This window comes from Hakea prostrata, chromosome 5 (assembly GCF_041222555.1).
Source record: "Hakea prostrata isolate BN-2017 chromosome 5, UWA_Hpros_2, whole genome shotgun sequence".
Taxonomy (NCBI): Eukaryota; Viridiplantae; Streptophyta; class Magnoliopsida; order Proteales; family Proteaceae; genus Hakea; species Hakea prostrata.
The window spans coordinates 20781770-20807273 of record NC_142604.1 but is presented as its reverse complement, the minus strand read 5'-3'; the positions used below and the strand labels follow the sequence as shown (position 1 = coordinate 20807273).

General features: G+C 38.6%; 1 protein-coding gene across 1 annotated transcript; it reads right to left on the bottom strand.

Moving 5' to 3' along the window:
• Positions 1–2661: 2661 nt before the first annotated feature.
• LOC149015664 (serine/threonine-protein kinase STY13-like) lies at positions 2662–15097 on the bottom strand. The gene is made up of 4 exons (XM_089155078.1): positions 14937–15097; positions 14609–14686; positions 13413–14511; positions 2662–3394 (listed from the first exon to the last, which is right to left on the bottom strand). The coding sequence occupies exons 3-4, from the start codon at positions 14315–14317 to the stop codon at positions 3055–3057; spliced, it is 1245 nt and encodes a 414-aa protein (XP_089011204.1). The 5' UTR covers positions 14318–14511; positions 14609–14686; positions 14937–15097; the 3' UTR covers positions 2662–3054.
• Positions 15098–25504: the final 10407 nt, after the last annotated feature.

Sequence of the window (25504 nt, the reverse complement as noted above, 5' to 3'; positions counted from 1 at the left end):
AAAGAATAAGCAGATAACACAGCTTATGATTGAAAGTGATAATCTGTCTCTGATCAGTATGCTTAACAATGGTTCTCCACCACCATGGAAATTCTCTCACATAATTGATGATATTCGACGGTGGCTTCCGTCTTATCCACAACTTCAGTTTCAGCATATCCATCGAGAACGAAAATCTTCAGCAGATTCAATAGCCACAGACTCTACTCTTCAACGGGACTCTTTTCTCTCATTCATTCCCTTACCTTGTATCAAATGGTCTCTCCTATTATATATTTTAGAGCACATTGCACTTTGCACTGACACCCGAAAACAGAGGCCTTAAAGCACTGACACCCCACTTTATGTTTAAAAAGCATATAGACCCCATTAGATTTTCATTGAATATATTTGTCAAATTTATCATTGAAAACTTTTAAGACACTGTTTATTATAGTTAAATCATTGTTTATTTTTTAAAAATATCTCTATAATAAACTGTCTTAAAAGTTTTTAGTGACAAATTGGACAAATATATCCAATGAAATTCAATTTTGTGGTCTCTGTGCTTTTTAAATATAAAATGGAGATATCCGTGTTTTAAGGCCTCCATTTTGGGATTCCAATGCAATTTGCTCTATATTTTAAGATGTAATATTATGCATTGATTTTCTCTTTCTTAATATAAGTTGCTTTTACCAAAAAAAATTAGTAGCAATTATCCTAGTTAGGAAGGTCCTATCGATTATAAGCCTAAAATATTGGTCATGTTTCAATTTGTGGTTATTCGAGCTTGGCCACCGCTAGAAATGAATGAAGTGATGAGTCATTGAAAAAGTAATAGGGAGGAGAGAGTAGGACTTGATGCTTCGTGTTTTTATTTTATACAGATGAGATTAAAGGTTGAGCCAACAAACTTTTCGTTCTCCAGATACGAACAAAACTCACTTTAGGAGGATAAGCCGGAAGAGGACCCATGAAAAAGCCGAGCATGGGTTCAATAGGACCACCATGCCTTTGAGACGTGGGGAAGAAAAGATTCTCAAATAAAGATTGAAGTGATAACCAAAATGACACTAAAGCCAGGGAGAACGTGTGTGAAGCAAAGCATTGCCAAGGCAGCATTTCACCCCCACTAATTAGGAATTCGGATCATCTCTCCGTCAGAGGAGCACAGAGGGTTTCCTGACCACAAAAACCAGTGGGTCCCACTGGTGAAAAAGTTTTTTTTTTCTTTCTTTTTTTTAAAAAGTGTTTTCCACCGTGGGCCCCACACGTTTTTGTGGTCAGAAACGTCGGGTTGGGGTCACAGATCTGGACTCACTAATTAGAAATTGTAACTGTGGGGGAATTCAAGTTTCACACGTCACAGCACGCCCCTAATTAGAAATTGTAATCCCATCCATGGGATGTCAAACTGTAGAGTAATATCTTGTTTATTTCTAACTTATAAATATGTGACATTTGTCTCAACGTCACATAAAAAGGTTGAAGTCTATTTACAAGTCATATTATTTTTAAAAAAAAATTAAATCACCACAATTCTCAATTCTTTGATGTGACTTATAAATGAATTTCAATCATTTGATGTGGTGTTGGATACATATCATACATCTACAAGGAAATTAATGGCTCATTTCTGACAAGAAAATGAACGGGATAAATTTCTGTCAACTGTGAGATCAAAATCACAATCTTTGCAACCTGCACTATCGATACCTGCTGCAGCGAACAATGATTTCAAGCTTAATTTTAAGGGTGTTCTTTATCCACAACGAAATCTCAGATTTGTATGATGTCTGGATTTATGGATAGAAAATTTAGTTCTCGAGACATCCTTCCACGACACATTTAGTATAAAGATCTACCTCTAAAAATTGACAAGGTAGACCGCTGATGAACCCCCCCCCCCCCCCCTCCACTCTCTTATATATGTAGAAGAGAAATGTGAGAGAGAGGCAATCCCCTACACTTGGTGAGTAGAAATCCCAACTCATTTTATGGTGCCACAATGGTTCTATTAACTCTCTCAAGCCAATTGTTTACCCAGAAAAAAAAATCCCCTCTCTCAAAGCCAATTTAGTCATATTGTAGGTATATACGATGACCATGGAAGCGAAAAGGAAAGAAGGCTGGACCACTTCTGTGACGCCTGACAAAAGGTATTTCCACCGCATTCTCCTAATGGATTAATGCATTAGCGGCCCTAGAATGGTCAAACATGATCCGAGCATTTTTCTCTATTTGTTTTAGGAGTTCCTAATAGTGGAAAAATGAAATTCCTACCTCTTCTGATCCACTCAAATTTTATTCCATCAAATAAAGGCCTCTGAATATTGTATCGAGCAACAAAAAATGATCAACAATCCCCCAAAAAAACAACACAAAAGATCAACAATCCCCAAAAAATGAAGAAAGCAAGGCCATCGAGACCAGGCTGAAGCATCACCAGAGGTGGCATTTGCAATATTCATGGAGAGATGGGTAGAAACTTCTGCTTCCCTATCTGCAAATGTTACTAATGGCCTTTTCAAAATAGAGTTGTCCTGGGTTTTCAACAGCTGAAATCTTAAATTCTCCAAATACATTTATCAAACTAGGTTGGGTAAGAGGAACGAAAACCACCCCCCACACAACACAACAGAGATCCCAAGTGAATAACTGAAAGGACAAGAAGGTGGATCTGAGAAAGCTTACTCATCAAATTATGAGAGAGGGAATAGTGCCTGAGAAAGAAACCACTGATGTAAAATGGAGAAAAAAACAAGGGAGGCAAATAGAATTAAGGCAGGCCAACATATAATAAGAGAGAAGAATGCACATCAAATCTGTTCTACTACTAATTCAGCAACAATAATCCAGTATAATAAAAAGCAGAAACTAGTAGATACCGGCATAGAGCAGGCAAATACCAGAAACCAGGAGTCTCTGTCATAAGATTTCTTTTCACCTATCTGAACAAAGATGATACTGGAATACACAAGACTAAAAGATAAAATCAACTCTTTTTCCAACCACCACACCCCCCCCCCCCTGTCTCCCCTTTTACCCTTCATTCTTTTAATAAAACACCGATCAGTCGGTTGTCATTGGTTGACTAATACAGCACCTGAAGCGAGCCTTGCGGACTGTTGTCATTATCTCTGTCTCAGCATTCTCAAGCATTGTAACAACTTCAGCAAAGCTTGGTCGAACCTCCGGATTTGCATCCCAGCAGCGAGTCATGATTTCAGTAAGTACAGGTAGGCAGTCATTAGGTATGATTGGCCTGACACCTTTGTTGACAACAGCAAACGCTGCCTGCACTGCTGTCATATTCTGGAACGGGAGCATACCCGTTATGAGTTCCCAGAGCACAATACCAAAGCTGTACACATCAACCTTCTGAGTATATGGCCTGTGCTGAATCATTTCTCTGCAGCAAGCAAGATAGATGCACTCAAGTAGCCCGGTTTGGTAAATGACAAACACAAACATAAATATGAGAAGGTAAAAAAAGGCCCCACACAGATTCAACTAGGCAAGCAAAAGAAATATGGGAAGGGTTTCCAATATTGCCGGCATAACAGGAACCTTCCCCCACCAAACCAACCAGGACCCAGGACACAGATTCTCCAATAGGGTAGACCACATCATCAAGGATGAGAGTATGTCAGAGATGACATCATGTGGGAAGATCTTTCTCCCAGCAAAAATATACAACCAAAGGTCCTTCAATACAGAGCAATCTTCTAAGTATTTACCAAAAGAAAGGGGGAAATTATTAATGCAAGAATTTCACCTCTCCAATTAACTCTTCTATGATCCATGTCCAGATATTTCTCATACTCAACCCACAAAAGTTAGATGGTGGGAAATCAATGAGTTCTAACCCTAAACCCAGCCCACCAGAACAAAATCATTATCCATTTGTGAAACAGCACAAGAGATGGAAATGCTCCTCAGTTCTCAGCACAAGGACATTAATCCTACTCAGACAGGTACATAAAGCAACTAAACCACTAGAAGCATGGTTTTCAAGTTCCACCCTAGGTGTCCAGCCAGGCATGGCGATGTCTAGGAGACCATAATGCACAGAAGGCTGCATTGCGTTGGTGACGCCTAGATGCCTTGGAGGGTAGGTGATCACCTTCTTACATGTGTTGTTTTATTTATATAAATTATGCATGCTGTTAAGTGTTTCTCTTTTTTTTTTTTTTGGGTGGTTGTGTGGAAGGGGGTAAGTGTTGTCAGGGAAGCCTAGCTGTGCTTAAAACGTCCAACAAACCATCAAAAATAGGAAGTCAGGCTTACCATACTATCAAACATAATAGAAGTACAATTAAATCCTTCCTTGCCAAACAAATGTCAAGACAGTACATGTCAGTTAAAAAAGGGGGACTAAATCCTTCCTTGCCAAACAAATGACAAGACAGCACATGCCAGTTAAACAAGGGGGGCAAAATAAGTAACTTGTAAATAAACATGGCAAAGAAAGCCTCCACATTAGCTGCACCATCCAAACTGATTCATTCTACTCCAACCAAACATTAAGACTACATAATAAATAGGCCAGATAGAAGACCTAAAGACAGCTCATATGTAAAGAACAGGACATACAGTGTCAGCACATTATAAAGTAAAACAATTTAATCCATCTTTGCCAAAAGAGCCCTCTAGTGACAAAGCAGTAAAAACAGGCGACTGCTTCCAGTTTTTCCCTACTTCCTCTCTTGGCTATGTTGTCTATGTGGCTTCATTAGTTGGGAAAATAGTGATGTCCTTTTCTATCTTTTGGTCTATTAATATGGAACAATGGAACCCACCCCCAACAATTTGGAATTAAATAGAAAACTTTAAGTTGGTCTGATTGTCAAATAACTTCCTCCATCTCTCTCTCTCTCTCTCTCTCTCTCTCTCTCTCTCTCTCTCCAAGCTGGCTCTCACTTTTTTTCTGGGTATGGTAAGAGATCATTTCTCATTCTAATTTTCACTCTCTCTCATTGATATTAGATTTCTCTCTCCTTCCTATGTCTTTCAATCACTCTCTTTTCACCTTCTTTCTTCAACATTAATTTCTAAAAAGGATGAACAAGGTGCCGCAGGCCTCCGCCATGCAGAGTCCAGGGGGACACTTTTCGTATGCAACCCTTACCCCGGCAAATTTTGCTAAGAGGCTGTCTAGATACCTTGACTTTGTGGCCACTGACCATTACACCAAGGCTGCCCCTCTCCAACAATAAGTTCTGCATCCCCGTTGTCAGATTTGTTAGTTTCCTTCCCCCCCCCCCCTTCCCACCAGCCTATTGATCTTATTTTCCAGATAGAACCTTCACTCTCTAAAGGCTTGCATTTGCCCCAAGATATCCTACAAGAACTCACCGAGATCTGAGTCAATATCTCTCTTTTTTTGGCTGACTGAGACGAGATTGTGTACAACTTCATACCCCAATCAAATCTCAGAATTTATCCCACTATATCTTGGTAATATCTCCGCAAGATCTCAACAATTTCCCGCTACATCTCAAAATTTACAGTAATTTTATGCTTCCCAACCAAATTTGGCTTTGAATTCAACAAGAAGTAGAAACTTACCCCATTTACCCCTAGACATAGTACAAGAACTCACTGAGATCTCAGTCATATCTCATTTTTTGGCTGACCGAGACAAAATCGCATACAGTTTCATATCTCAGTCATACCTCAACATATCTTGGTAATATAGCTCAGTGAGATCTCATCAATTCCCAGTACATCTTGAAATTTTAGAGTATTTTCATGCTTCCCAACCAAATTTGGCTTTAATTTCAACAAAAAAGTAAAAAATTACCCCCATTCACCCCTAGACATAGTAGTACAAGAACTCTCCAAGATCTTGATCATATCTCATTTTTTGGATGACCAAGGTGAGATCGCAAACAACTTCATATCTCGGTCATATCTAAGTGTTTATCTCGATATATCTTGGAAATATCTCAGCAAGATTGCATTGATCTCCAGGTACATCTCAAGATTTTCGAGAAGTTTTATGCTCTCCAACCAAATTTGGCTCTGATTTCAACAAAAAATACAGAATTACCCCAACTCGGTGAGACCTCAATCCAACTCCTCTTGGAGCACTGAAATTGGCCTCTGAAATTGAGTTCTCAAACCGTGCCACTAGGATGGTCATAGACAAGCTAACCATTGTATATAATCAAGCACTTCCTTCTTTCTTTCACATGCCTTAATCAAACTAGGGCAAAAGCAAGCCTTTGGCTCATGCTGTTCTGGTGCGAAGAGGTGTAAAAGCAATTGATTGAAAACTGCAAGTAATGAATTGGCTTGTTCTCTCAAATGAGTATCTAAAAGCAAGGTGGCCTATGAACAAACTAACCACAAGTGTCGTACAATCAGCTAAGATACTTCACAGGAAAGACAAGGCACTGAAGCCCCTTCGTAATGACGGAAGCCATCAAACAGAAGGTGTGGTCAATGTTCAATAGTGAGAAAAAAACACAAATATATGACAAAGGAAAGAACCACATGTACTTTTTGCAGATGAACAATACCTGCGGCTTGTGGTTAGTCAATCTTACTACGTATTAAAAAATGCTATTGGTATCCAGATTGTATAATTGCTCATTAGTTACAATTTTTGTTGATTGCTCATTTGCTCATTACTCAGGACTCCATACTCTTTATTTATGGCTCCTTGCTTATCCCATTCATCAATTACAACTCCTTGTGGATTTCGCTCGAGCTTTTTGAGATTTCCTTTCCATTTCTCCCAGGCCCTAGCACCTCCAATGATGCACCAATCAATAACAATAATGGGCCTTAGGTTAACCCACCCTCCTCAACAAACAACAATTTTGGGATGTTTGCGATGATCAGATTCTAATAATAGGCAATTAAAGTTTATCCTATAATAGCAATTCTCTGATTGAATGGTAATTATATCGTAATGAATCGGGGGAACTTAACTATAGAATGGTATAGATTCATGGCTTGTAGCCACTACCGCTATTAGACAATCAATCAGGCACCAATACACAATTGTGAGGAAGCTTACTCCTAATCAATTTGAACAAATATTTTTCTCCCTTCCATGTTATCTAGCTTAGTTGTTCCAAGTGCCGCGGAGAATTGTAGCCAAATTGCCCTATTGGACATCACAGATAGGTCGGTTTACTTTATCTTACAAATAATTAATGAATGTCTTCACAAGAGTCAACAACTTGACATCACAAAGCTGGACGCCGCCCTCATTCATTCATTCATTCAGAAGCTTTCTTAAAAGGATAGTGGGTGGAAGAGCAAGAAGGACAACCATCAAACCGAACCAGTCATCACCGAAGATCCACCTGTGGAGGGGGCACAAATTGATTAATCTTTTGATTGAAAGGTCAGGTATACTTGCTAGTTTCAACTTCAACAACAAACCTCTTGTTGCAATGTCATTGAATCATCGGTCCAATCATTAATTAGTATCAGGTTGTTCCGAAACCAATACTAACACTGATACGTATTGGTTCATACAGGTCATATTCGATGTATTCTTCCCTTAAGGATACCAATGCCAACGTCATTTTCACAATTTTACCACGTTCATATCACCCCACCAATCTAGTACCAAACAGGATATTGGGATGAATGTTGGTAAATTTACCCTCCATCCACTTTGCACCCACAAAAATAGTTGTTAAAGCGGCAGGAAACCCAAGGCATTTGAGGGCCAGCTAAACACTTAAATGACAAAAAGCCTACCTAGGCGCTTTTGTATTTATTAATATATTCTTGCAAGACTTGTAATTCTCCTAATCTTAAAATTTCTATGAACACTCTTGAAACTAACACATTATATTGTTTACTCGTGTTCCTGTTGGAAATCAAATAAATCATTAAATTAAAAGTAAAAATATCTTATTAAAGAAAAGGGGCTGAGTGCACCCTCGATGCAGACATCCATAAATACTAAATAAAGATGGGGGATAGAGGGAAGTAATAGATAAACTAAGATATGAATGAAGGGTGGGAGTTGAAGCATTCTTGATGTCAATGGATTCTAGAAGTGATGAGTGAAGAGCCACAAGAAATAGTGGGAAGCAAAAACCACTCATCCTCTTGGAAACCCCCTCTTCTGCTTCTTCTTCTTCTTCTTTGCTGCAACTTCTCTTTGTCAGAGACAATAGTTGTGGTATTCTTCTTCTTCTTACTCTCCCTCATTTTGGTAGTGACAATGTCATAGAAATGGTCACCGCAACTTCTCTTTGACAGAGAACTGTTCCAGCTACCACTGCTACTGGTCCTCAATCTCTTTATTCTTCATCCTTGATACAGACATAGGCCTGCTACGGTGGGCTTTCATGGGAGGAGAATTAGAAACAAAGGGAAAAAAGGGTGGGGTAGAGCATAGGGGCAAGAGAAGGGAAGGTAATCTCACAAAATAATACTCAGTACTCAATTTATTCAACCTAATCTTAAAAAGAAGTTGAATTATCCCAAACCACAATTTTCCGACTCCACAAGAAACCCAAAATTTCCAACTTAGATCTACACCAATCCAACCATCAGAATGGTCCAAAACTTTAGGGATCATCCCTATATATCATTACCCTAAGTTTTTCCATGTTTCACTCTATTCCAAATTTCCAATAACTTTTCATCTCATAACTCAAGAACCTACCCCATACACTCTGAATCTCTCCAGAACTATCCAACCATTATAACCTATGAAGTTAGGTATCCCAATTAAATTTCCCAAAATCTTATAGCCCTAAACCCTAACCTTTTGAGTTAAGATCCTGGAAAGTTGGCCCTAGTTGACCTCTTCAACTTAGGGGCCTTTTAAAACATGCCCTACACAGCTTTGAAGGGAATGGCAGCAGCACTACTTGCACAAGTACACTCCCCCCATTCTTGGTAGTGTGGGCGATGGAAGTCCTTCAGGCAGTATCATGGCCTTATGGATCCAACCAAAAAAAAACACACTTCAAAAAAACAACCAAAAACCCAACTGGTCACACACCCCCCCCCCCAAGGAAAAAAAGCGGGGAGAAAGAAAAAAAAACCAAAACGGCCCACAACCAGCACGGCCGGACGGACCAGCCAAGCCAGCCAGCGCCGAAACCCACGAAGGCGCAGATTTTAAAAGTTAGTGTTTGACCAGTCAAACCCCTACCTGCCTAGTTTGTTATTTTCTAATCTGGCTGTCTTCGGACATTCAGAAGGCTGGATCATAAGCCTTTACTACTTTCTGTTTCCAATTAGTCGCTATCTTCAACTAGTTACTATTTCAACAGGTTCCCGTCATTCACTTTCTGATCTAGTAAGCTGTCTGAGTCATCAGCAGCCATTGCAAGAGATTGACAATGAATTACCAAAAGCAACTTTAAGGCGGTCCTTGCAATAGACCTTGAGAAGGGGTTCCCAGTTAGAAAGCTGAGCAAGTTGTGGGTAAGGACCTAAGACTGAGAAACTCCAACAAACCATCCCTATCTCGAGCTCTCTTTTCTATTCTGTGTTCTATTCTCTGCTGCTGCTGCTGCTATTTGGAAACCATTATTCCATCAAGTCACTGCTGCTGAGCTCCAGCTTTGTATAAAAAAGAACCAGATCTGTGCTGCTGAAGATATCCACAGAACCAGTGTTGGACCACTCGAATCCTTCCTGCAACCTGGATTTTCTTCTACCTCAAGTCCCTACTGGTCACTCTTCTGACTTCTATCCGCTGCACAGTTTATGGTTCTAGGGTTTTGTTCAGGCCCCAAGTGGACTGCTTCTTGATCACTATTTTGAGCCTTCTAATTGTTAATGCTACTACCTCTGAATCCCTACTGTGATTACTGCAAGTCTTCTTTTACTGAAGCATAATCTTCAAATTCGACTAGCCACATCCCTCTACTTAGGTCTGAGTTTGCTTTCCAACATTTCAATGAAGTTGAAGCTTACTTTAAACTGCTACCTTCATTTGACATGTTTTTATTAATTTTTGCATGCAATCCCTTGCACATGTTTGCTAATACTGGACAAGGTCAAATAATAACACTTATTACGAAAAACCACAATTCAGAAATTAAAGGAAACAAACCTTTTTCTTTAAAGAGATAACAGTGCAAGTATTACAATACTGTGGGGGGGGGGAAATAGGTAGGAACTCTCAAAGAAAACAAAAGGTACAAAGATGGAGAAGAAGAAGAAAATCAAAATAAAACTACACAATTTTTCGTAAGGACTCTCTGGCCTCACAAGTAAGAGTAGTAAGACTATAAGACCCTATCTAAGAAACTTTATAATAGTAATGTCAAGTTGCTGGATCATGAAGCAACTTCATATTTATTAATTTTATTTAAATATATGGAAAATGGTAACAAAAATTGTCTAGGATCGGATCTGGGCTTAGTATGTTGGAATAGCATATCTTATAATCTACTGCATATATTACTATAATTGCCTTTATCACGGAATTCAGTACACAACTGATGTCAGCCAGGATCTAGGGTTTAATTGATTGATGCAAGCCCTAGGTCTAGAGGTCCACCTTCATGTGAATCAGCAGTAAAATAGGGTTTGTAATACCCTAAGGTTGAGGGGATAGGGCTAAATAAGAGATTCTAGGGTTGGAAACGGTGTGGGGTTAAGTTCAGCTATGACTGAAAAATTAGGGACGAAGAATCTTCTTTCCTGAACCTTGCTGCCCTATCAAATTCAGAATTGGATGTTCAAGTTTAGGGTTTTGGACTTTAGGTTTTTTTATGGGAATTAAAGTTTCTAGGGTTTGGACTAGGTTAGGGTTAGGGTTAGGGTCGGGCGTCTAAGAGAGAAGAAGATGATCCTAATGGGGCTTAGGTGTTTGGATGAGTAATTAAGGAGATTTAGGGTATTGGAATTTTAGCATTTTAGGGTTTTCAAATGAAGAAGATGAATTGCAGATTTCTACGGTTTAGATGAGGGAAAATGATGGGTATAGGGAACGAGTGTGGATGGGAAAGTAATCCTAAAAGGGTAAGGGAATTGGGTATGGGGCTTAGGAGAAACAGGAGAACTTGGGTTTATAGGGTTGGGGAAATTTCTAGTTTTGAATTTCCTGGGTTTCCTATGCTGCCACAGGTAAGAAGTAAGAAGAAGAAAAAGAAAAAGAGATGTGGGTGGGCAGGGAATGATGAACTAAGGCTGGGGAAGGGAGGGGGTTAGGGATGAGAGAGGAAATGGAGGCTGCCGCACAGGGTAGGGGAAGAGGGAGGGATGATTTGCAATGGGGGGAAGGGCTAAGTACAGAATTAGGCTAGGGATGGGAAGGGAGAGGGGGCTAGGGCTGGGGTGAGGCTGCTTATACTTCTTGAGGACGAAGGGGCCTTGAAGAGTGTAGAAACCGCAGAATTGTTGCTCACAACACAGCCGCAAGTTCCCTCCTAGGGAACCCACGACTCCTCCCTTGCCCCTTCAATTCTCAAATTTTATTCATCAAAACATAATCTGAATTTTACAAGCTAGAGAGGCTTACTTGTAGCCTTTAAGAAGGACCTCACACTAGGACTCAACTATAGAAAATAACTCACACTAGGACTCCTACTTGGACTAAAGCCTCATACTCATAAAAGGACTCTATCATATCTCACTCTAAGATGATCCAAATTGAAAAATAAAACTAGATATGGAATCCTTGTAAGAAGTAGCCTGTAACTACAGAACTCTCTTACTACTTAGGAATCCGAACCTAACTAAGACTCTTCAATAACTTGACAAACAAGGACTCAAATTCGAAGATAAAAATAAATCTAGGATCCTATAAACATACTGATCCAACTAAATAAGGTTCTAACTAGAATAGGACTCTTTCATAACGAACAAGGACTCAAATTCAAAAACAAAAATAGATCTGAACTCCTGACAAGACTCTGAATCAGGCTAGGTCAGATTGGGTTTGACTTGGGGACCCAAATGACCAAAATACCCCTAGGCTGGCTGAAATTCACTGGGTTTCTAGTAAGGCTGCAGGGTACTGGTAACCTCCCTGGGCTTTTTTTGGTGGTCCTGGATCTGATTCACATCAACAACAGTATACTAATAAAAACACCCTGATTTCCTAGCATTCCTTGTAAAAGCGTAAAACTTCTTCCATCAAATACTCAATCAAGGGTAGTAAAATTATTGCTGTGATAGGATATACCAGATAAACTCAGCGATAATGCTTACACATGTCAAACACTTCCACGTTGAACAAGCATGGAGCGTAGTGAACTAGAATGGGGGTTCCCCTGCTTGCCCAACACATCATTTCTTTCAATCTCATCAACTAGTAGGTACAATGGGGCTCACATATGCATATTTGATACCGCTTCCCATACAATAGGGCATCAGAAAGAGCCCTATAGCTGCCGTAATGCACGTTTAGGATTGAAAAATGTTCGTACAGTAGTAAATTGATTGCTTATTGTGCTAGCCGCACATGCTCTTTGGCTTCGGAGGAGTGTGCATCTGCACATTTCTTCACTCCATCCCAACTCTGAACCTTCTAAGAGGTTGATAAGGTCATTTTTTTAGCTGGGTTGGTTATGCTATCCTTCTATTGAAAAGAAATCAGCTCTCTGCATACAGGAACAGAGATCTGAATAAAGAAACCTAACTAAATGTCTTGAATAGACCTTTAATTCTTGTTTCAAACCCAACCAACACAAATTGGTCCCTAAGAATGACTCTAGATTTGATAAAGACCTCCAGAATCTTGTTTCAAAACCCAAAATCAAGAACCCTAAGCTTGAGTATATTAACTGTGAGTATATAAAAATTCTTGCAGTATTAAAATTGATGCAAGGAATGTGGGTGTGCAAAAATTCATGCAGCATTAAAGTTGATGCAAGTAATCATAGAAAAGGAATGAAAAAATCAGCAACATGGCTAGACAGAGTCAATTTTTCAAGAATGTCTCCAAATACAAAACGCCAATTACTTATTAAAGGCATAGAAACACATTCTAGTTAAAAGGTAATAACCCCACTTAACTGCATAGTTATAATTGTTGTCTTCGAGTGGCAAAAAGCAACTACTTTCAAGCAAAAAAGCTGCTGTGAGTTACATAATAATAATCATTGTTTTCTAGTAGTAAAGGTTGTCAAGGACTCAAGAACAGGCCACTCAAAACTAGAGCAATGACCTCAACTCAACCGAAACCAGCAAGCTCTCTGAGCAAGCAAACTCAACAGCACATAAAAACCACATCACCAAAATACATTGGAATCAATTAAAACATATATAAACCACTGCATCGAACCTAATGTAAATGATTATCATGAAACAGCCAAACTTAATACCAGACAGAAACCACCATTGACAATTACAGAAAGAGGGAGTAATCTAACATGAAAAGTTATTACAATTTTGACAAACAGCAGTAGAAAAGGGAAATCAGAACCAGCATCTAAAACCAAAGTCAAAAAAAAATATATATACAATAGCAAAGGGAAGCTGCTTACGGGGCCATCCAACGATAAGTTCCAGTCTCAGGTGTCATTCCCTCTGTCTGTACCTCAATGCGCGCCACACCAAAATCTGCAATTTTAATAGACTTGTCTGCAAAAATCAACAGGTTATCTGACTTCAGATCTCTGTGAATGAAGCCAAGCCCATGCACATACGCCATTCCCCTTGCAACGTCCAAGGCCTGCTTGACTGCCAACTTCAGAGGTACCGATCGATTCTGCCTCCTCATCAGAAACTGCCGGACTGATCCTCCTTTTGCATACTCCGTAATAATGCACCAAACCATTGGTTTTCGGCATCCGCCAATAAACCTGACAATGTTTTGGTGTTTAAGGGTAGCCAACATCATGACTTCCTGCTGGAACTGCTGTTCCATCAGCTGTGCCCTCTCTGTATTGTTTTCTGGCCTTTCTAGTATCTTGATAGCAACATCTTCACCATTGTATGTCCCTTTATATAGCTTCCCAAATGCTCCCTGTGCGAACGCAGTCCCCATATTAAGCTTCCTTAAATCTATTGTCCACTCATCATAATTTGCAAGCCCTTCTGTAGGGTACCTGCTATCCATCAAAGCTTGGGCTAGCGCATCATCACTCAGCGCATGGGAAACCCTCCCTGGACGAAGAACGCTGTGACCTACAGAGTAATTGTTATTGACAGGACGGAGGCCAGGATGGTTTAAGATATGAGTGTGGGAATCGTTTGATCCAACACTGCTGTTGTCCACGGACATCGACACTGAACCCCCACCGTTACTCGTAGGCAAACTCCCAATACTGTCGATAGACATGTTGGAACCCTCGCCAAGTTTCTCATAAAACCCTTGCGTGAAATCATAGAAGTGGTTGGGATGGTTGTCATTTGATATAATTCCAGTGAATTTCGGACCCTCTACCATTTTTCCGGCAGTTTATGAACCACTTTCAGATCTCTTTACTTCTTCAGCATCGAATTTTCAGTTCACAAGCGAGAAGGGAAACCCTAACAGCAATAACTTTAGCTCTGATCGTTCTGAATTCGGTTCGGATAGGGATAAACTGGTTGATGAAGTTTCTTTAAGTATATACAGTTCAAATCACAACCTCTCAAACCCTAAAAAACATCAAAATGGAAGTCATGAGGAACAAATTTCAAACTTCAATTCCATTCTGATCTGAGATGAAAGATTCTTCCGTCAGATATACCATACCTGTTCTCACCACTGTTTCTCCGAGAAAAAAACTCAAAACGATGAATCCACAATCGAAACAAAGCAAAACAAGAGCAGCTGCAGAAACGAAAAAGAAAGTCAAAAGCCCAAAAAAAATCAGATTTTTTCTATCAGACTGTAGAGGAACTTCAACTATGTATCGAATCCATCTAAAATAGAAGAAAAAAATCACAAAAAGCTCGTAAAGAAGAAAAAAGACCATCAAACAAAGTCAGAAACCCTGAAAAAAATTGGAAATTGGAAATGGTATATTCTATGTATTCAATCATCCATCAGCAAAAAACCTACCACGATCGACGATGCTTACCTCTGCGATTCTACAGAATGAAGCAAAAATCCACTTCCAAGAAAAAACAACAACTGATCCACGCTTGAAACACGAGAAAAGTGTAGCGGTTACCCCTGTTGCAGACGGAGACCAGCAGTAGCAGAGGAAGAGTAAGTCGTCCTCATTTTCTTTTCTCCTCGTTTTAATCTATTGCTTTTATTTTCATTTTTTTATTATTTTTTATTTCTGTGTCTTTATTTTATTCAGACCCTTGGACCAGATCTCACTTTCCTAAGCAGTTCGATAAATTGCAATTTCTCGCGATATCTCATATAATCTCTCCACGCATGGACGAACCCATCGAGGAACGTTACACAAGTGTTGTTCAGAATAGAAAGCGAAACGGATGTGACTCGGAAGGAAAACGTGACAGATACGTTCAAAAAAGGCATGAGTCGCATGACCCATTAACGGAAAACCCGAGGAACGCGATAATTTGGATGGGACGAACTTATCGGTGAACGAAATGCATGTGTTTGGTCCAGAGAAAAAACGTAACGGGTGTGTTTCTGTGCTTGTCAGAAAGAAAGCGTAACGGATCTATTTGTCAGAAACAAAGTGTAACGGATCAATTTGTCAGATAAACGAAACGAAACGCTACATTCGTCGAAAAAACTGCCTTACGTCAGCAAAAGAGCGGAAATGCGCTACCAATAACACATTTGTTCGGAAAACATAGAAACGTAACGGAGGGGTTTGGTCGGAAATAAAGCACAACGGATGAGCTTGTCAGAAAGAAACGGAACGGGCGTGCCAGATTGGTTGTCAAGACTCAAGAGACAAATTTATTAACCATTGAGAGAAATATCTATTACCACTCCAACGCGGTTTGGTAGCCAAGAAAGAAGAAGAAAAAACAAGAAAACTTTCAAAAGAAAATTTGAAGCTTCAGGGAAAAGATAGAGACATTAATATTCATTGTATCATCATTATTTTTGTCTTATTGAAAGTTTCTTTCCAATTCTTTTCTTGGCTATCAAACATATTATAAGGACTCGATCCTTTGCGTTTATCCTAGATGGATGGTGTCTACTATAGAGTCCGGATCATCTCTCTGTCAGAGGTGCACTCTGTACTCCTTGACGGTTTCACAACCACACACTTAGTGGGGCCCACAAGTAAAAGATAATAAAATATTTGAAAAAAAAATTTCACCACCTTCACCTATGTGCATTAACGTAGTGTGTGGTTATAAAGTCGTTGAAGAGTACAGAGTGCACTCCTGACAAGGAGATGAGCCGGACTTGTCTATTATAACCCCTTAGAGACCAGTAGTGATAATGAATTGAATTAGATACGTGAACATGGTGCACATGCAATGCAGAGAGAATGATTTATAGTTTCATGATCAAATAGATCCTCTTCATTGCAATTCAAACCTTACACGTGCCATTGTTTCAACATTTGAGCACCCTCATACCATCAATGACATTTAGCCTTAAGAGATAAAGTTCATCATATGATGTATCTTAAACCTAAGGAACGGTCAAACTTTGGTGCTCTTTAAGCCTTGAGTCAAAGTAATTTTTTCCTCACATCCTTTCGTGTTAACTTTCTTATGTTTTCTATCAAAAAAAAGTTTTTCTTCTTTTCCTTCTTCAATCTAGCCACATCAGTCCACTTATCTCCCTTTCCCACCCTTGGCCAATCACAATTAACTTCTCCTAACTCTACTAGGAGTCCAGATCAACGACTCCGACGCTTCCTGACCACAAAGAGCAGTGAGGCCCATGGTGAAAAACACTTTTTGGAAAAAATAAAAATAAAATTTTTTTTTCCACCAGTGAGACCCATTGGTTTTTGTGGTCAGGAAGCCATCGGGGAGAGCACGAGTGCTCCCTCGACGGGGAGATGATCCGGATTCCTCTACTAGATGTTGAGTTTTTTGTTGTATAAAATATGGGTATACTCAAATAAATAGGGGTGTAAACGGATTGGATAATAGTAATATTATATCCACATCCTATTATTCGGACGGATTCAAATAATATCCTATCAGGTTTTCGGACGTATTCAGTCGGATTCAGATCATAATCGGATAATTATTTTCTTAAGTAGATTTTTCTAACTACCAATTGACATTTTTACCATTTTATTTGTGAGATTAAGTTTGAAATTTAGAATTTTAACAATTTTGGTAGTTATCTTCGTAGAAAATCTAGAAAAATAGTAACATATCCCAAATAAAATATTAAAAAATTAAAAAAATAAATCCAAATGAGTAACTTAATCGGATAATTTAATCGGACGGATAATAATCGGTAAGAAAGGGATATACCATATCCACATTTTATTAGTAATCCAACCGATTTTGATACCGCTAAACGGATGCGGATGCGAATTCAGGAGCGAATTTCGGTTATCCATTTACTCCCCTACAAATAAAGGAACTCAAGGTTAACTAAAATTTTTTGAAAGCATGGTCCAACCCGACTCTATTACAGCCCTAGTTTTCACAATGTGGATTCAAGAATGAATATATCTACCATACAAGTGTTTGAATCATAGTATAACTTTCTTGGGTTTGCATGAACCACTTATTTAGAATTTAAGAGGAATTGTGTACATTTAACCCTTTAAACCAACGGAAACATGGATAAAATGGAAAATGACATACCTTCACTAAATATTTTTTTTTTGGTTTTTGGGTCAAACCTTCACTATATCTCAATCTTACTTGTTCCACCATTATTTTGTTTACTCTTGTGTCCAAGCTTTTATGGAGTCTTTAGCTTTCTCAAATGAAGCATATCAATCTTAGGCAGTCATTCAATTGTGTTTTTATTTTATGGAATAGATTTAGTTCCCTTTAAGATACATCATGTTCAAGCCAAAACCCCAAAAAAAAAATGCATTTCATACTTGCACTGTTTGATTTTTGTTCTTCATTATTTGGCTTCTTACCGATGTCATTTTGTATTTGGTCTAAACCCTTTATTTTAATTAATTTTTTGTTTTTTGTTTTTTGTGTGTGTACGTGTGTGTATGCGCGTGTTGTTTGAGCAATTTTCACATCTTTAACACAAAATTGCCCCTCCCCCACACCCCATGCCCCCTACCAACCCCTATTCTGAGAATAGATAAGTGTTAAGGAATTTTGAACTCATCATGGCCCTTGCCAACTAAGCTTTTTTGTGCATGACCAACTAAACTAGTTAAATTTTTAATTAAAATTAAATTTTAAACTAACAAAAAATATGATTAAATTTATTATTCATGCCAATTAAAAGGTTATGATTTATTTTAAACTACAGCCTCACCAAATAATTTTTCATTTTAAGTACCAAACATGAAATAATTACCCAACCCAATAGGTGATTATTAATCACTTCAAAGCAATCTTTATCTTGGTGCAAAGTAAATGTGTTTCACATTATCCAACATTCTTCCACTTGTTCCAATCAATGAATAATAATAGTATGTATTTAATATACAAATTACTCATTTCTATATATTACAACAAGGTATCATTTCTTGGCAGCAAGTTTCAATTTAGAAAAATCAACCATACAATTCAAGGATCCAAATAATAATTGCCCTTTGAATTTAGTGGTATTGTTGCATAAACATGGTAACTGTAGAAGTCCTAACTCTTAATTAAATAAGTTTAATGTATCATTTACAAAATGATCAACATAAGCCCAAATAGCCCACATACATAAACAAATACCTTTGATTGAGAGGATCCACTGTCAAACTATTTTATCAGGACACTATAATTTCTAACACCATCTCTTGCGTCGAATTATTTATATTTATATAATAGTGGACATTATGTGATATAAATAGACCTCTTTCTAAATAGAAGGTTTGGGATGCAACTATGTAAGGATTGAAAACTATACTAGAGAGAACTTAACAGTGAAGCTGGGGAAAACTACAGCGGTTTTTCCTATAATCTTTTAATATTGATGAAGGGTTTTAAGAGGAAAGTGGTATTTGAAGTAAGATACTAACAAGACATGGACTGAGATGGCGACTTTGTATTAAAAAAGTCACAAAAGAAGTCTTAGACATATCAGTTACCTCCTAGAGGAACCTAACAAGGTTCAAATAGTCATTAAGACAATGAAATGCTATTTTAAAATTTGGTAAAGTAGGGGTCAAAATATTCCTAGTCTTGAACTAAAGCCCAGGGAGGGCCTTTGGCTAAAGATTTTGGCCTTAAGAGCAAGTTAGGGTCACGCATCCTGGTCTTGAATTAAGGCAAGGCGGGCCTAGATTTTACCCTCTACGATCTTGGCCTTGATTCTGGCCCTGGTTTTGACCCTAATTTTGGCCCTGATCTTAGCCTTGATATTGGCCCTAATCTTGGCCCTTGATTTTGGCCCTGATCCTGGCCCTAATTTGAGTCAGGATCCTCCACCCACATGGAGAAGAATTAACTCTAATCCACATGGGTGGATACTTGACACGTGTCAAATTTTAAAAATATGATCATGTTTTGTAGAAAATTAACCAAAATAAATTATAACCTCATTACCAATATAGTAAGCATCCATTTGATTTTGGTCGTGATCCTGATCCTAATTTTGGCTCTAGTCTTAATGTTAATTTGACTCTGATCATGTACTAGATTTTTCCCATGATTTTCATATCAACATTGATATAAGTCTTGATTTTGACCTTCAATCATTTTGATCTTATTATTTTTAAGGTAATTTTTATTTGTCGACCTAAGTCATAGTTCTCAAAAATATTGACTTTTTTTTTTTTTTTTGATCAAGGCGAGAGAATATATTATAAGTAATAAAAATTAGTGTATAGAGAATTAATATCTAACAAATCTACACCCCAACTTCTCAATATGTATATTGACATATTTCTTTTGCCTCCAATGTGATATTTCAAAAAAAACTTATTAAGGATAGATAATTGTGTTAGTAACTAAAATATTATTTTCTTTAACTACAAAAAAAAACACTTTTTTCTGTAGAATACTAAATTATCATTGATTTACTTGCTAGCAAGGTTTTGAATATCGATTTTTTTTGTTGAATAAGGATATCAATTTATCGAACAATTGTGAATGAAAACATACTTACATATGGCTTAAGTGCTTGACTTTAAAGACAAACTTTTCATTTTATCAAATCCCTTTTGAATTTTGATGTTTCTAAGTTTACAAAAGGAGTTTATGTGTAACTTTCTCTACAATTGAATTGGTTTTCAAATATCTCTAAATTTAATTACAATTCTTCTCTCTACCTGTTCTCTTTCATGAATAATTTCAACTTTTAGCCGCTAGAGAAAAACCATAGAAGAAAATAAAACAAAAAAAAGAAAGAGGGAGAGAGAAACTCGGGGGAAAGACTAGAGTGAAGTTTGACCACTGTTTTAGAAATTGAGAATCGAGACAAGTCTTTTTCTTTTTCCCTTCGAGCTGACATATAATAACCCTAATTTTCATCGAATAGCATATTAGAGAACCATAGAAAATATGGATTTCACTATTCTCTAAATTCTAAATGGGTACAAATGCAAATTAAATACAAGTTTTGGACTATTTGTTGACATCTTTATCATTTTATTTCCCTGAACTGTGTTTAGAATTTAAGAATTTAATAACTTCATATTTATTTCTATAGAAAATCCAAAAAAAAAAAAAAATCACTTATCTCAAGTAAAAAATTTTCAAATAAGTAATTTAATTGGATAATAATCAGTTTGAAGGGCATTACCATATCCACATCCTATTAGTGATCAAACGGATTCGGATATCCTTAAACGGATGTTGATGCAGATTCGAAAGCAGATTTTAGTTATTCGTTTAGTCATTTACATGCCGAGCAACATTCTATATTTTTATTAATAAAATTTATGTAAATAACTATGAGTTACTTATAATCAAATTTTTAGTTCAATTAAATTAGGATTTTTTTTAGAATCAAACTTGTAAATAAATGAGGATTATGTGCCAACTTTGTCATAATTGACCCTAAGGATTAGGTCTCTGAGTGCAATTGCGAGAATAGTGACCCGCCTTTCCATAGTCAAAGCAAGTAACATCTCTAATGCTAGGAGAAGCTACTGAGGTAGGAACTGCAGGTCTTTGATTACTTATCGCTGGACGGGGGTTAGCATACACCGGTCCAATACCATAACTTCCCATAGCTAGATGTACTGGCCCACTGCTAGATCCATAACTTGAACCAGAGCTATAACCAGAGCTATAACCAGAACTAGCACCTCTAGGCTGAAAAGTAGGTGCAAGATAGGGAGCAGGCCTAGAGAATCTTTTGTTACGGTCCGCTAAATTGTTCTTGTTTGCCACTCACTCTGAAACTGATAATGCTCTCTCTCATTATCTTCAACTTTCTTGGCATATACTTCGATCAGCTGAATAGCACGATATATCTTCAGTGATGGTCTCAGTCCTTTGAATAATTTCTTCGCCTTCTCACGATCACTTAATGCTTCAGGGGCAAATAAGAACAACTTTTCAAATTTCTGTTGATACTCCAGAACTATACTAGATCCCTAAATGAGAGCCATGAATTTGGACTCCTTGGCATCTCTCATAGACTCAGGAAAGTAGTTCTTGCAAAAGGCCTTTTTGAAAATTTCCCAAGTAAGATTTTGATGCAATGCTTCCAAAATCGGCTGAGTAGCATTCCACCAAGCATCAGCCTCATGCTGCAATTTATGTTCAGCACAAAGGATATTTTGAGCTTCATTATAGCGGAGGTTTCGGAAAGCTTTCTCCATCTTTCTCCATTCTCTAGTAAAAGAAGGGACTTGAAGCTTCATGAAATGTTCCATCAACTACGAATAAGGTCCAGGAGTAAATCCATCAACATTGGCACCAGCTGCAGCAGTACCAGTCCCAAGAGGATTACGAGCTGTTTGCTTGGTCAGCTTCATAGTTATAAAACCTTGCATCATATTGTTAAACTGATTATGTTGTTGATGCACCATGTTTCCCAAAATGTTCATCACATCCTAAATAGAGACTACAACAGGCGAGTTTGGGGGAATAGGGTTTCCACCAGCAGGAGGCTCTTCAGTTCCTGGAATTATGGCATTCACATTCTCAGTAGTGTTCTCAACATTGGCTTGGTCATTCACACCACTTCCTTCTTCATTCTGGCCATTCAACACACCGTGATTCCTTAACTGAACCATTCTACAAATTCCAAAATTAACAACACTGTAATGTTAAGTCCAGAAAAAAGATTCTTCATGCTAAACATACTCCCATTTATTGCAAATATCAATATACATAAGTTGCATTTAGCACAAAAATCAAAATTCACCAAAACAGGGCCAAAACTCACGAAACTGCACAACAACTGGGTCGGTCGCTTAAGCTGGTCGCTTAGTCAATCGACCGGTACAAGCGACTGCCCCCTATGTCCACAATAGAAAACATGGTTATATACGGGTTTCGGCCTCTCAAATTCATTCTACATTTCTCAAATCAGAAAAGGCTCTAGGGAACTTTGCTTTTAGGTCAAAAGAGAAATTCCGGAGACTTCGCTGACTACAAATCCGCTTCCTACGCATTTCATTCGCATTGCACTGGTAATCTATCCTTAAAAACCATCTTTTTCATGATTTATATTAGAGTCACCAATGCATTACTTTTGTCTAGGTTTTCTTTGGTGCAAAACAATTCTTTTCTTTTATAGAACATGTCTAGACATAGCACTATGCATTTAGACACTCATGAGCATCTCATAGACATATTCTAACCCTCATTTTCTCTCTTTCTTTACAAAAATTAGATTTTCACATAGATGGCTGCTCGCGGAGGTAGGAGAGTTCCCATTCGCGGCAGAGGTCGTGGACGTGGTCGAGGTGATGCCCATGATCCAATACATCTAGACTACTTTAGGTCAAAGGAGGCTCAGGCGCTATACTTTGGCCACTTTGGTCATTGACGGGTCAAGTTGGGTCACCCCGTTGTGACAGGAAAGTTAAAGGAATTCAAGATCGCAGAGAGATTCACGGCTGTAGGATGGGGTAATATGTTGACCTTGAATGATACAGCCTATCCCAAGCTTGTCAGGTTGTTCTACAACAACTTGACCTTCAATGAGGAGCCAGTAGGAGAGGCAGGCACCAAGCTTATCATTGAGAGCAGGGTGAAGAACACAAATATTCATTTCTCCACTCGGAATCTTGCTCACATTCTACAGATTCCACACATTCCCACAGAGAGGAGATGGTTCGAGCCAGGGGCAAAGTCAGATGATGTTATCTTCTAGGAGGAGAGGGCTTTCATCTATACCTCTATATGCACCAACAACTGCAGCGGGGTCAAGTCAGTGACTGAGCTGCTACTATCTTGCAGGATCATCTCTAAGATCATTGCCAGGAACCTGTTGCCCAAGGCAGGTCATCAAAGTGAGATATCCCTCATGCAGGCGTTGATGACTTTTGCAGTGTACACCCACTATAGGATAGATTTGGCATACATCATCCAGAATGCCATGATATATTAAGGTGACACATCCTGGGGTGAACCTTGCTTATGGGAGGCTTCGACTCGGATCTCCAGCACTTTGGAGTTGACTTCGAGGGTGAGGAGGTTTTACCTATTGGCTTTGGTGGCACCATCGGTCACTCAGTTAGTCACTCAGATGCATTTACGGGGTGGACCTAACTCACCAGAGTTGCTAGTTGATCCAGAGTAGGATGCAAGTGGAGAGGGCATGGACGTAGACTCAGAGGATGATGATCAAGGAGACTCACCACCACCATCCCAGTTCGATGTAGGGGGTCCATTTGGGGCTCAGGGTACATCAGAGAGATCATCGACTTCAGCACCTACCAGGGCCAAAGATGCAGTCTTGGGTGAGATACTCACTCGGGTGGAGCACCTAAAGCAACATCAGGCAATGATGAGGGGTCAGTTGGTAGCGTGTTTAGACATTCTTTGCCAGCTGAGGCTAGCACCACCACCACCACCACAGGACTAGTTTAGTCATAGTTATGCTCATTTGACTTTGTACAAACTGACTCTAGGATTTCAGATAGTTATTGTTATATTTATTTTACCACTTGTTCATTTCCTATTTATTTTGACTTGTAAAGCGTGAGTCATGCTTCAGCTTATGTAGGGCTTCTCTTATTAATGAAATTCAATTATGCTTGTTGCATTTTCACATATTGTCTTTTATGCCTTTCTTGATGGTCATTATATGAGAATATGCTTCGCCTTATTTATGGTAACTTATGCAAAAACAAAACTTCATTTACTTTACTGTTTCACTTTCTAGCAAAAGGTTGTACCTATTATTCACTTTTGATATTTTGAGTCACTTCTAGATCTATGACTCAGATTGCTCAAATACCCCTTGTATTAACTATTATTGACTTCGTAAAACCTGTGGCTCTGATACCTTCTCTATCACACCCCACCCACCGGTATCGGTCCTGCCCGACAACCCATGGGTGAGATCCATCACAGGATCCACGGTTTTATCATCAATAATAATAAATGCAAGTAGTAAAAATCAAGAGCAAGAGTAATTTCAATTAATTCAATAAAAAGGATTAAAATGAGTCCAAATACTCCAAAGGAATGAATCAAAGAAAAGAAATAAAGTAATCAAGTTCCAAAATTTATCGAGTTCAGCGGAAGCAAAATCAAACTAATTCAGTTTTATTCTTTTAGTTCTCTCCTGAGCGGGGTCTTCTCTTCTAATTTAGCAACGAGGGGAGCCATCCAACTCTCCTCCACCGACTTCTCAAAGTGTTGAGCTATCTGTCTCCTTCTGCCGTTAATGGGTGCTATAAGCACATTCCAAGCATCCGTAGGAGGCTTCATGACATACATCTTCGTCTCCCACTGACGCCCCACATCCTTTTCACAGGAGTTGCTCCAGTCATACGGAACTTCTCCTGGTCCAGTATACCCATTTGTATAATATAATGTAACATACAAAGAAAATGAATGAATTCTAATGAACTCAGTAAGGAAAACACATCTCACATACATATCAACAGTGTATCAAGGTAAGCACATATATAAAGAATGATATGCAAATATATGGATGCAGCTATAAATCTAACTATGCAAGTCTCTATATGGTGGATATGCTTTAAGATATAACACCAGCTCTCTGCTGAGTAGGTCTAGTCACTCTGATCCCTCATGGACTAGTTACCCCTATTTGGATCCCAGGCAAGGGGTTTAGTCCTCGTTAATCAACCATGGTTGGGGTTTAGGTCCACACTCTCTCACCATGACCATTGCCATGAGTACTGGCGCATGTTGGGGCTTCTAATCCAATGCAAGGTCATATAATAACATACTACATGTAGTCCAGATACTTCCCCTATGGCACCAACCAACTTAGTTCAGTATCATTCTCTACCTAGGAATGAGAATCCTCACGGACTGGCTACCACTGTTGGACTCCATTCCCTAACCCTATGGTCATCCACATACTGTTGGGGCAGATGCTCTCATGACCCCTCACGACTCCCGGCCACTCCTTGGATGTCCATGAGCCCAAACCCTAACATATGCAACCCTACCAATACATGATCAACAGTGGACCACTGAATCTCCGCACGGATTGGTTTCTGCTATAGGA

Coding starts and splice junctions, on each gene's coding strand:
- LOC149015664 (XM_089155078.1), bottom strand. CDS start 14,317: ATGGTAGAGGGTCCGAAATTCACTGGAATTATATCAAATGACAACCAT. Junction 3,395..13,412: donor ACTTATCGTTGGATGGCCCC/GTAAGCAGCTTC, acceptor TGCTTGCTGCAG/AGAAATGATTCAGCACAGGC.